This window comes from Typopeltis vanoorti, chromosome 10, assembly GCF_054136105.1.
Source record: "Typopeltis vanoorti isolate ZY-2024b chromosome 10, IOZ_Tvanoo_1.0, whole genome shotgun sequence".
Lineage (NCBI taxonomy): Eukaryota > Metazoa > Arthropoda > Arachnida > Uropygi > Thelyphonidae > Typopeltis > Typopeltis vanoorti.
Window position 1 is genome coordinate 126,299,389 of NC_143558.1, and position 12,692 is coordinate 126,312,080.

Genomic DNA, 12,692 nt, shown 5'->3' on the forward strand with positions numbered 1-12,692 from the left:
CCCTCGATGAGTCCCTGACTCCTGGAGGTCTCTCTTAATAATAATAATAATAATAATAATAATAATAATAATAATAATAAAGAAAGCATTCAAAAATATGTAATCTTTCTCAGAACATATCCATGACTAAAAGAAAAATTGCCAATGAGTGTAGGAACAGTTAATGTGATTTTAAAGAGGTTTAGGGAGACAGGTACCTTTACTTCTGACAGAATAGGAAAATGTGGGTGAAAATGGAAAATCACACTTACTCAAGATCATTTACTAGTTAAGAAAAGTGAAATGAATCCAGTTAGACTAAAATAGAGACTTGGCAGCTAGTGGATTAATGTTTTTGACATGTCAGTCCATTAAAGATTATTGGAAGCAGAAAGGATTGCTCACAGACCAAAAAAGAAACAAAAGAAAATATGCTATGTTGATGAAGGCTATGCAGAAAAAGAGGCTCCAATGGGTAAAAGTGTACAAAGATAGGACAGATGAGAGCCATTTCTTTGTCCAAGTAGAGTGAGTACCCTATGTTCACAAATGAGCAGCTAAGAAGACTTCTTCCACCCACCTTCAACAAGCTCCTAAACACCCAGCTAAAAATACTTTACAAATACTAGAAAAGAGTAGTCCCACAAATCCAGAAAGACAAAGAACTCATTTTCCAACATGATCTCACTCCATGCCAAACTTCAACAAAAGTGAAAGAGTTCTCAAAAATCACAACATTCAATTGTTTTAGTGGCAAGGTAACTCTCCTGACATTAATTCAATAGAAAATGTGTGGGCCATAGTGAAAAAGAGACTTGGAATATTAAATTGTGATACAAAAGATAACTGTACAATCCATTATGAAAGTATGGTTTCAAGATGCAGAAATAAGAAAAATGTGTTTTATGTTGGTAGAGTCCATGCCTGAGCAAATTAATGAACTTATTAGGAACAGAGGAGCACGTATAAATTATTAGGTAAAGTTAAAGTTTAATTTTTGTACTTATTTTCTTGCAAAATTAAAATTTTTCTTTAAAATGTAAGTGTTCAAATTAATTTGTTTGCTACTTTAACTTAGAAGTGGAAGGAAATAAACCATAACAGATTAAAAAATTCAATTGCGTAGACACATTGAACACAAACAGGCTAAATTATAGAGAAACCAATAAATATAGAATAAATCTAGCGTGGTCTAAATATGACCAAACTTACAAATATATGGAAAAATACACATCCTTCCAAAGAATCAAAATACTTTGCACTCCCCCACAGTTCTTCATGGTGCTTAAAAAGAAGAAAAAAATTGACAGGATTTGGAAACAAGTATTTGAGAAAAATAAGTAAACCATCATGGATTTAAATGAAAAAAAAAAATAATAATAATAATAATCAGGAGAAGAAGAAATACCCTAAAATATTTCAATAATAACATGAATCAGAGAAAAACAATTCAAGTGGCATGGACATGTGTACAGAATGAATTTGAAGAAACCTATTAGAATGACTACTAATAGGTTTCTTCAAATTCTCCAAAATGGAAGAGTAGAAGAAAAGATATACCAATAGAAAGGCTCCAAAAGAAATGGATAAAAAAACATCAACAGTGTAAGTGGTCTGAACACTTAAAGAAATTTAAATAATTTAGCTGCCACTAAATTGGAATGGAAAGTTACTGTTCATGGTTGATGGAAATTTTTTCACTTGGCTATGCTACCAATTATATATTTGGTTTAATCCTTTATCCAAGTGTAAGCAAACAAAGTTTGCGCCTGAAGTATTTTCTGAACTGGGGCAATTCGTGGTAAAGGTGGTATAAGTTCTGATCACTTGCCTTAGTATCCCATAATGCAAAGCATATATCTTTATGGGTATGTATAATGCATTATGGAAAGGGTCACTACCCAGACCAGTTTCAACCTTTATTGAGGTCTCGTCAGTGGGAGTCAGACCCAGAGTAGGTTACAGAGTAGCCTCAGGAAATGATGCTTTTGCAGACAGGTGGATAGGTAGATGAGGTGCTCTTACTTGGCTACCTCGGTCACCTGACCTGACTCTGTTAGACATTTTCTTATGGGGCCACATCAAAACAGTCATGTATGCTTCAAAACCTGCTTCTCTTATTGACCTTAAAACTAAAATTACAAACACAATCAATGCAGCCACTGCTCAACAACTACTAAACGATTTCGGAATTTTGAAAATCGCCTAGTTACATGCATTGCACAAGATGGAAGTTATGCTGAATACTAATAAGAAACAAATCATTGTAGATAAAACTTAATTACATATTCTTTAAGTTATTATATACTATAAATCTGTAACTTTTGTAATGTTGGACCTGTTAAAGTTTAAAACTGCACTAAGAATTACGGGACATCCTAAATATATATATATATATATATATATATATATATACATATATCTTTGAATATATATACAGGTAACCCTCGTATAATGTGGATGTTAGGTTCCATAGAAATGGGGCGTTATATAAATCGCGCTATGCGAGACATAGATCACATAGAAAAAGTAGCGTTAGGTTACAAAATCGTTTTTTTTTTTAAAGATTATATAAACAATGACATATCCAACAAAAATATTTTTTTATTTAATTCAGGTAATTCATGTAAGTTAAGAAAACATAAACTATGAAACAAATACATAGTATAAAAATTATAAATTGTATGTAAACTTCATTTCACATATTACATAAATGTTTTTGGCAAAATAAAATAAAGTGTATATTTTAATCATCATCACTCTCTTCAAAACTAACATTTCGTAGATGTTCTTTATCTACGAGTGGCCAGACGTCGTAATCACTTGATATCTCTTGGACATCATGTGTATAATTCTCATTGCACATTTCAGCTGGTTTAGTTATCAAGAAGTCGGTAATAACACCTTGCTTACCACTATATTGAAATTTTTTATTAAATTCATAATATGGAGCTAAACAAATATCCAATTGTCTCGCGAATTTGCCGGAGCTCTCCATTGAGAGTTCATTGTCCATAAAATAACTTTCTTACCAAGTTTAATCCTTCTGCTAATTTCTTTAACGGATTCATCATTATCAGAATCTTTGGCAGAAACTTTCCCCGCCATTTGATTCGACGTCATCTATTAATTGTACCAGTTCCTCTGCATTTAAATCTATTTCCCCATCAATTAATTCACTAATTTCGTTTTCAATCATATCGCAAAAGCGCTCTAATTGGCTATTACTATAAAATTAAAATTTTTTACATAAAAAAAAGCAATACATATTGTATGTAACTCACCAAAAAATAAAGTGTTCAGCTTGAGATTAGCACACTTATGATTTTAATGTGCTTTCCTAGGAGAAAACGAAGACAATTTTCAACAATAAATATTTTATACGGCAAACAATTGACGTACATGTGTACTAAAGGGTATTTCTCCTAATATAAATTCACTACTTATAACCATATGCGCGATACGGGTAAACGCAAATTTAATGATGATAAAATTTGATTTTTAAGTCGTACGTTGAAAAATATATAAAAGATAAAGGATTACTACAATTTGTAGACCGTCTTATATAAGTACCGCGTTCAACAAGGGTTACTACAATTTGTAGACTGCGTTATATCGAAACCGTTATACGAGGGTTAACTGTATATATCTTTTCAAATACTATATAATTACTGCAATTAAGTGGGATCTAGTCAGATATAGTAGTGTCAGGAAACAGCAGAACAACCAACAGAGAGCTCACATCTAGAATGATCAGAAGAGATGGACAAGAATTCATAGTGAATTGCTCAGTGTGCATTAAAAGAAAAGTAGTATGACAGACATGACGAATGAAGGGTTTGCTGTAATGAGGGAGATAACATGGCTACACAGGAAGGAGTGTGAGCTAGTGTGAATGCAGAAACACCTGGTTCAGCTGAGAACAGAAAGAAAGAAAAATGAACGAGAGTCTTGTGTGACAATTCTATAAGAGATGTGCTCAATAAAAGAGTGACAAAATCATGCTACCTGGGTGCAATGATTAGCAATGTTTCATTGACTAATTTTTGGTTTACTGGTACAACAGCAAAGGACATACTGCACCAAAGCAGAGATTACAGCAGTTACAGAAAGTAATAATAAATAGTAATAAAGTGTTCCTTAGTAAATAACATGTACTGTACAAAAAGTAAATAAAAAATGTGCTTAAATAATTATTATTATTATTATTATTGTTCTGGGAAACTCCAAGGAGTCGACAGACTCATCGAGGGAGGCCCTAACATCATGTCAAGAACAACTATTCAACATTCACACAGTATCTATCATACCTTGCCTTGAACTCATTCACAGTCGTAGCACCCACAACAGACTCTGGAAGCTTATTCCACTCATTTACCACTTTCCAAGTAAAGAACCTAGCTCTAACACCCTTGTCAACCACGCTCTTGCCCAGCTTCCATGCATGGCCCTAGTCCTCCCACCACCAGTCATATTTTCAAAAATATCTTCTGGATCAATCTTATAAAAACCCTTCAGTAATTTGAATGTCTCAATCATATCACCCCTCCTTCGCCTTTCGTCCAATTTCTGCAACCCACAAATCTTCAACCTGTTCTCATAAGGTTCATTCCACAGACCTGCTATCATCTTGGTCACTCGTCTCTGGACCCTCTCCACTTCCTCCCCATCACGAAGAAACCCTGGTGCCCATAACTGGGCACAGTAGTCCAGATGGGGTCTTATCAAGGCTCGATACAGAGGAACAACAACTTGTTTGTCTCTGCATGTTAAAGTATTTTTCAGAAGCCAAGTGATTTGGTGAGCTGTTTTAGTTACTTTTGCAATGTGCCCCCTAAACTTCAACTCCCTATCCACCAACACTCCCAAATCCCTGGCCTCATCAATCTCCTGGAGTATGGTTCCACCAATGCGATATACTGCTGCTATTCTTTTCACCCCAAAGTGCATAACCTTACACTTTGCCACATTAAATTGACATCCATTTTTCCTAGCCCAGTCCTCCAAACTATCCAAATCATCCTGTAAAATTTTGACATCCTGTGCACTCACAATTGCTCTACCCAACTTTGCATCATCAGCAAACAAGTGAACACTTCCTCTCAGATCCTTTCCTATATCATTGATGAACAAATTGAAAAGCAGTGGTCCAAGAACAGAGCCCTGTGGCACTCCACTAGTCACAAGACGTCTTTTTGACTCCACTCCTGAATAAACCACTCTCTGGTATCTCTCCTTCAACCACCCTCCTATCCATCTCACCAACCCTATATCTATCCCCATCTGCTCCAGTTTACTGATTAGGGTTCCATGTGGTATCCTGTCAAAGGCCTTGGCAAGGTCCAGTAGTATCACTGTAAACCCATTACCTCTATCCAGTTCAGCCGTCACTGTGTTATAGAACGTGAGCAAGTTACTGAGGCATGATCTACCCTTCACAAAACCATGTTGTCCCCCCATACAATATCCCATTTTCATCTATCCAATCCTGTATTCTTTTCTTGACTAATTTCTCTAAGACCTTGACAATGATTCCTGATATGCTAATCGGTCGGTAATTTACAACAGCAGTCTTGGAACCACCTTTATGCAGTGGAACTATTTTCCCCTCTTTCCACCCCCACGGGACTAACCCAGACCCGAGACTCAAATTAAACAAAATGGTCAAGGGTACTGACAATTCTTTAGCTGCTTCTCATACGACTGTTTATATATATAAATATATATAAACATTCGAAAGTAATATATTTCAGAGCTGCTTAATTTCTGATTAACATAAAAAGTTAATTTTATATAGGTATTACTTTTGGAAAACTTTCCATGTTACATTTAGCAATTTGGCTCTTTATTTTAGTAAAAAAAAAAGTTAATTTTTTTTATTTTTTTAATCTGCTATAATATAATGTATAATTATCTTCTGTAATATATTAGAATGAACTAATATATTAGTTCATTCTAATATATTAGTTCATTCTAATATATTAGTTCATTTAATTATAAATTAAATTATAAAAGAATTGTTTTAAAATACTTACAAGGACCAATTGATACAGTTGGCTAGAATGAGAAGAACTAGTCGATCCTTTTCATAAATAAGAAAAAGAAACAATACGTTACCAAGTTTAATTTATTACAAGGAAATATTATTATTATTATTATTATTGGTACATCCAAGAACTCATTGTGGGAAGCCTAGCCAATCTACAAACCATTCATTGTGCTGCTATTTAAAGTAGGTAAGGTGATGCACTCATCACTCCTACTTGCTATCCAATTTGCTCCCTCACTTATCTTTTGCTAAGAGAAGAATCTAATCCTTGCAAACTTGCTAATTACACTCTTCCTGGATTTCCAATATTACTCCATGATTCTCTTCCCCTACAATATACAAAAAGATTGAGCCTATAACCATTTAACTATTTGTATACAGCTTCTTCACCAGGGCTTTTGGTCCATATTCCCTTAATGTCTGCATATTCAAAGTTCTGCAGTCCCAATAACATTTCAGTGAATTGCACCTGTATCCACTCCACCATTTTGTTATCACCTCAAAAATCTAGACATCAAATCTCAGTACAGAAGTCCAGATGCTGTATCAAAATCTTGAAAACAGGCACATTGACATCTCCTCAGATGACGATATCCTTTTCAGCATATCTGTTATGTTCTCTATCTTTATTACCTCTGCAACTTCCTCCAAAACCTGAACCTGTGTCCAATGTCACTTCCAGACCCTTTGTCTCAGTGTCCTGGAGAAAAATTCCATCAATGCAACATGCCATCTGGAATCTTTTCAACCCCAAAATGCATAACACTGAGCTGGAATCTAGAATCATTTATGAATAGCAGTAGTCTGTTTCCCAGTGTATTATAAAGAATTAGGGGTAGGACATTCATGCCTTACACCACTAATCATTTTTATCCATTCTGTATGAAGGTGGTCTGAAAAGTTCTTGTCCTAACAATGAAAAAATGAATTTATAATTTCAAAATTATTTTTATTTTTCAACATAATCTCCCTTAAGACTAATACATTAATTCCAGTAATGTGCCAGCACCATTATCCCATCCCTGTAGTGGTTCTCAGATCTGCAAAATACCCCTTTACAGCTGGAATCACCTCTTGATTCAAAGAAAAACGATGACCAGCGAGGAAAAGTTTTAGTTTTGAGAAGAGATAGAAGTCAGAGGGAGCCAAATCTGGGGGATAGGGTATATGTTCCACCAATTCATAGTGCAGATCCCTTAATTTTCCCATTGCCAAAACAAAACACCTTTGTGGGCAGGTGCATTGTTCTGATGAAAGATGAATTTTTTTCCTTCTGCAAACTGGGACTTTTCTCACGAATTTTTTCATCTAGTCTGGATCAGAATAATATTCCCCGGTTATTGTTTTACCCTTTTCCAGATAATTAATAAACAAAAGGCCCTTAGCATCACAAAACACTGATGCCATGACCTTTCCTGCTGGCAGAACAGACTTTGTCTTCTTTGGAACTGAACAACCAGCTTCTGTCCACTGATTGAACTGCTGTTTGGATTTTGGTGTGTAATGGTGAAGCTAAGTCTCATCCATAGTAATAAATTGACGCACAAAATCAGTTTTATTTTTGTTAAAACACTCCAAGCACTCTTCAGAGATTTTCAGGCGAGTGTGTTTTTGATTTGCTATGAGCAAGTGGAGTACCCATCTTGCGCAAAGCTGTTTCATTTGCAATTCTTTATGCAAAATATATCCTACACATTCTTTTGAAATGCCTATAGTCTCAGCAGTTTCACGCACTTTGGCTCGCCGGTCATTCAATACCATATTGTGATCAATGATTTCTGGTGGTGTTACACTTTTTGGATGTCCTTCAAGTGGATCATCTTCAAGGCTGGTACAGCCACGTGTAAACTCGGCAGCCCATTTCTTAATCGTTGAAAATGAAGAAGAACGAGTGCCCATATACTTTTATGAACTTCAAATGAATTTCTTTTGGCATTTTAAACCTTCTTTTACAAAGAATTTTATAACTGCAAGATACTTAATTATATCCATTTCAAGGGATACAGAAAATACTTTTGCTTCAGAAAGCTGTACAAAACAAACTACTTGATAGAATGACTTGCAATTTCACATGGATGCTTATAACAGATGTATCAACTTAGAAAAAAAAAAATCTTGCCGATAGTATTGCCATCTATGGTCGAGGCCGAGAACTTTTCAGACCATCCTTGTGTTAGTTTTTATTACTGTAGTATATTTCATTTATATATATCATTATCTGCTTTTGTTAAAACTAGCGCTATGAGTAAATTATCAGGTTCTACTACAGGAACTCATCATCAGAATAGCTTTTTATTATATATCTAACAGCAAACACTTTGGATATCCTGGTTCAAACCTTTCCCAATATCATTTATATATACCAAATGAATAGAAACGGTCAACGGACAGAGCACCGTGCACATCAATGGGAACCCTCCATATAAATTTCTGACACCATTCAATCCACAATGTTTTTTAACATCACCAGATTTTTTTTTTTTTAGCTATGAAAAACTGCATCATGTAAATGCCTTCATTTTTGGCTTCACGAAGGCAGACCTTTTCTATGGAATGTTCCCTAACTTATTATTATGGGTATTTCCATGGAGTCAGTAGACTCATCATGGAGATCCAACCTATCAAAACAATATCTCTTCTTTAATTCATTTACAGATGAAGAGCTCACAAATGAGTCAGGCAATGCATTCCACTCATTCACCACGCTCCAGGCGAAAAACCTCATTCTCACACCCTTGTTAACCATACTTTTGCTTAATTTCCACGGATGACCTCTTGTTCTTCCATCACTATTCACACAGTTGAAACATTGCCCCTACATCATATAAAAAGATTTTAGTAATTTAAATGTTTCTATCATATCCCCTCTTCTCTGCCTATCAACCAACCTCTGCAATCCACAAGCTCTCAATCTATCAATGTAGGGAGCATTTTTACATCACTCACCAACATAGTGACCCTCCTCTGAACCCTCTCCACAACCTCCTCATCTCGAAGGAATCCAGGTGACCAGACCTGAGCACAGTAATCCAAATGCAGTTTCAGTTAAAGGGGAATAATAACCTCTTGATCTCTGGCTGTTAGTGTGTTCCTCGATAACCAAGTAATCCTATGTGCAATCTTGGACACCTTAGCCATATGTCCTCTGAACTTCATCTCCCTATCCACCAACATCCCTAAGTCCTTAGCCTCATCAATCTCTTGGAGTACCATTCCATCAATGTAGTACACAGCTGGTAATCTTTTAATCCCAAAATGCATAACTTTACACTTTTCCACATTGAACTCACATCCATTACCTTTTGCCCATTTTACCAGCTTATTTAAATCATCCTGCAAACTGTCAACATCAGGCTGATTTTTTATTGCGCTACTCAACTTTGCATCATCAGCAAACAACTGAATATCTCCCTTTAGGCCATTTCCTATATTTCATATGTACAAATTAAACAATAATGGCCTAAGCCAGAACTCTTTGGGATTACCCTTCATCTCCTTGGCTAAGGTCTTCTCATAATATGATTTAGCTTTACTTACTATGCTAGTAACCTTCCTAGCTTGACCTTGTACTGCTCATGGGTGTACTGATCACCTTTCTCCTTGTAAATTCTCCATAACATTTTCTTTTTTTGCAGATCAAGCTTGATACTACTACTCATCCATCTAATGCCTACCTTGTTTGTCATCTTGACCAAGGGGACACAATCTGATATTGCCTTCCTCAGATACCCACTGATTTTATCCCATGCACTGCTAACATCTTTCCCCTGCAATATGTTCTGCCATGGGATGGCTCTGAACCAATGACCACGTCCAACCCTCTCATGTGCTGTTTCAAGTAATTATCTCGTAGAAGATGTATGAATTACATTTCCTTTTTGGCAAGTGATATTTCCTCCTTCCAACTGATATCACCATAATTAAAATCCCCCATAATAATCACTAACCCTACACTCATTGCACTAATTTGCTGATGCATGAATTCAATATCACCCCCTGTACCCCCTGACCTATAGCAGCAACCAACTGTATATTTGGTTGCGTTGGTCACTATTTCACACCAGACTGCCTCAAATGAACTATCATCATGTCTATCATCTTGATATACTACTTTCTTTGGCTGCAACTCATCAACAGTACTCCTCCCCCCATTCTATTTTCTCTATCCTCCCTGAAAATACTGTACCCATCACATTCAATTCCAGTGACTACATCTTCTGCTGACAACCAAGTTTCACTAATGCCTACAACTTTTGGTGAGATTGCACTGACTAATGCCAAAAATTCTCCCTATTATTTTGAATGATTCCTGCATTGGTATACAAAAATTGCAGATTCCCTTTAGTTCTTTTACCAGCTTTAGAACTGGTATAAGTTCTAAAGCTGGTACAAGAACTGTACCAGCGGTTCTTTTTATACCGATTTTTATCCACTCTATTCTGCAATTTATTATGCGAATAAAGATCAACAAATATACAATCACTGCTTAAGTTTCCCTCTTACACTCAACCTTTTCAATTTTAGTTTCCCTGCCTAATTTCTTCAACTTATTCAGAAAACAGTAACTTCTTCAAACGTTTATGATCTTCCATGTTCAGATGCAATCCATCTCTTGCATACAGCTGTCTTTTTTCCCTTCAAACACGTTGTTTATTATTTTAACGGTATAATAGAACACAGAAACTAAGTAAATAATTAATTTATTAACTTGATGCTGATATTTAGCTGGTATTATAACCAGCATCTTCAGAGCACAAAAACACTGTTTGTCACAATACGCGAGACTAAAACAACATGGTGTACTTAAACAAAATTGTAGCAGCAACACAAAGACTAGAGTCCTGATTTTGGCGCCCTCTATCTGAAAAAAAAAAAAAAGCTATCATATATTACTAGAGTCCTAGAAAAATGCTAGTTTTTTCTTAATATGACTGTCTCCCAGATCTTCGGCAAGTTAATACAGCCATATTTGTTGAGATTTGGAGTGTGCTTTGGGGCTTCTGTCGCCTCTAAGAACAATCTCTCTGATTTATACGGGTTTCTGTGTAGTACTTTTGTGTTTTTCCAGTTGATCCTGTGTGCAGGGGTATCCAGAGCATGGTCTGCTAGGCCCGACTTCCCATAATGATAATTCCGGACGTATCGTTTATGTTCGCTGATGCGGATATTCACAGTTCTTCCTGTTTGACCGTAGTAGACTTAATTGCATGAGCAGGGTACTTGGTAGACTCCTGGATGTGATAAAGGAGGAATGCTGTCCTTGGGTGAGCGGATGAGGGTGGCTAATTTGCTACATGGTCTGAATGTAGTGCGTAGTTTATGTTTATTGAGAATTCTTGAGATCTTTTCTGATGTGCCTTTAATGTAAGGGATGGTGACTGTTTTGTTGTAGTTCTCTGTGGTGGATGGTGGGAGGGGTTTCTTAGGAGTGTTTAGTATTTTGTTTATTTTATGTGGATTGTAGCCGTTGGCCAAGAAGGTGTGGCGTAAGTGAGTGAGTTCAGCAGTAAGAGCCTTGTCATTGGAACAGATTGCTCTTGCTCTATGGGTTAGTGTTTTTAATATGCCATATTGTTGAGAAGGATGATGGTGTGATTGTTTGTGTAAGTATCTGCCTGTATGTGTGGGTTTTCTAAAAACTGAAAATGATAAGGAACCATCTGGGAGACATGTGATGAGTGTATCCAGGAAGGGCAGACAGTTGTTGGCTTCCAGTTCCATAGTAAAGTGGATTTTTGGATGTTGGCTATTTAAATGTGCTAAGGATGTTTTCAATGTCTCAGGGCCATGTGGCCAAATAGCAAGCACATCATCAACATAGCGTAGCCAAAGTGTTGGTTTGAGAGTGGCTGTATTGATTGCTTGTTTTTCCAGGTGTTCTATGTAAAAGTTGGCTAAGGGGGGGGAAGGGGGGAGCCCATGGCTGTCCCATCAATTTGTTCGTATATTTTCCCTTTCCATGTGAAATATCCTGCATGTATTGTGAATTTGAATAGTTCAAATATATCAGGGGGGAAGTGTGACTTCAGTAGATTGAAGGTTTCTATTAGTGGTACATTTGTGAATAGTGAAGTGATGTCAAAGCTTACTATTAAGTCTGAGCTTTTTAGGGTAAGGTGTTGTAAGATGCTTTTTAGGTGTGCTGAATTTTTGACAAAGGAGGGAGAATTGTTAGTGAGAGTGGCTAGTAGCTTCGCTAAATGTCTAGCCAGTTTGTATGTGGGACTATTTATACTGTCCACAATTGGACGTAGGGGTGTGCCTGGTTTGTGAATTTTAAGTGATCCATAGATCCTCGGTGTTTTAACATGGAAGGGGTTGAGTTTGTTAACTGTGTCTTTGGGCCAGGAAGTGACTTTTTTTAATAATTTTCGTGCCTTATTCTTTTGTGTGTTGGTGGGATTGCGATCTATAATTTTGTATGTTGACTGATCTTGTAATAGTGTGTGCATTTTGTTTTCATATTCAGTTGTGTCCATCACCACGGTTGCATTTCCTTTGTCTGCTTTTGTTATGGTAATCTGGCTGTTGTTGTGTAGCTCTTTTATAGCAATGAATTCCTTATGTGGGATATTATTTTTGAGAGGCTTGGACTTGATTAGGATGTTGGCCACATCTAAAAGTATGTTGTTAGCTATTGTTGGAGGCAGGTCGTATATTCCTC

The 12,692-nt window shown here is 36.2% G+C and overlaps 1 protein-coding gene across 1 annotated transcript in view; it reads right to left on the reverse strand.

The window, feature by feature from the left end:
* The window catches only part of LOC150102777 (SID1 transmembrane family member 1-like), a 582,520-nt gene that overhangs the window by 105,508 nt on the left and 464,320 nt on the right, over positions 1-12,692 (reverse strand). The window contains exon 20 of the mRNA XM_090399394.1: positions 6,015-6,061. Coding sequence (XP_090255520.1) covers positions 6,015-6,061 — 47 coding nt within the window. The remainder of the gene's footprint in view (positions 1-6,014; positions 6,062-12,692) is intronic.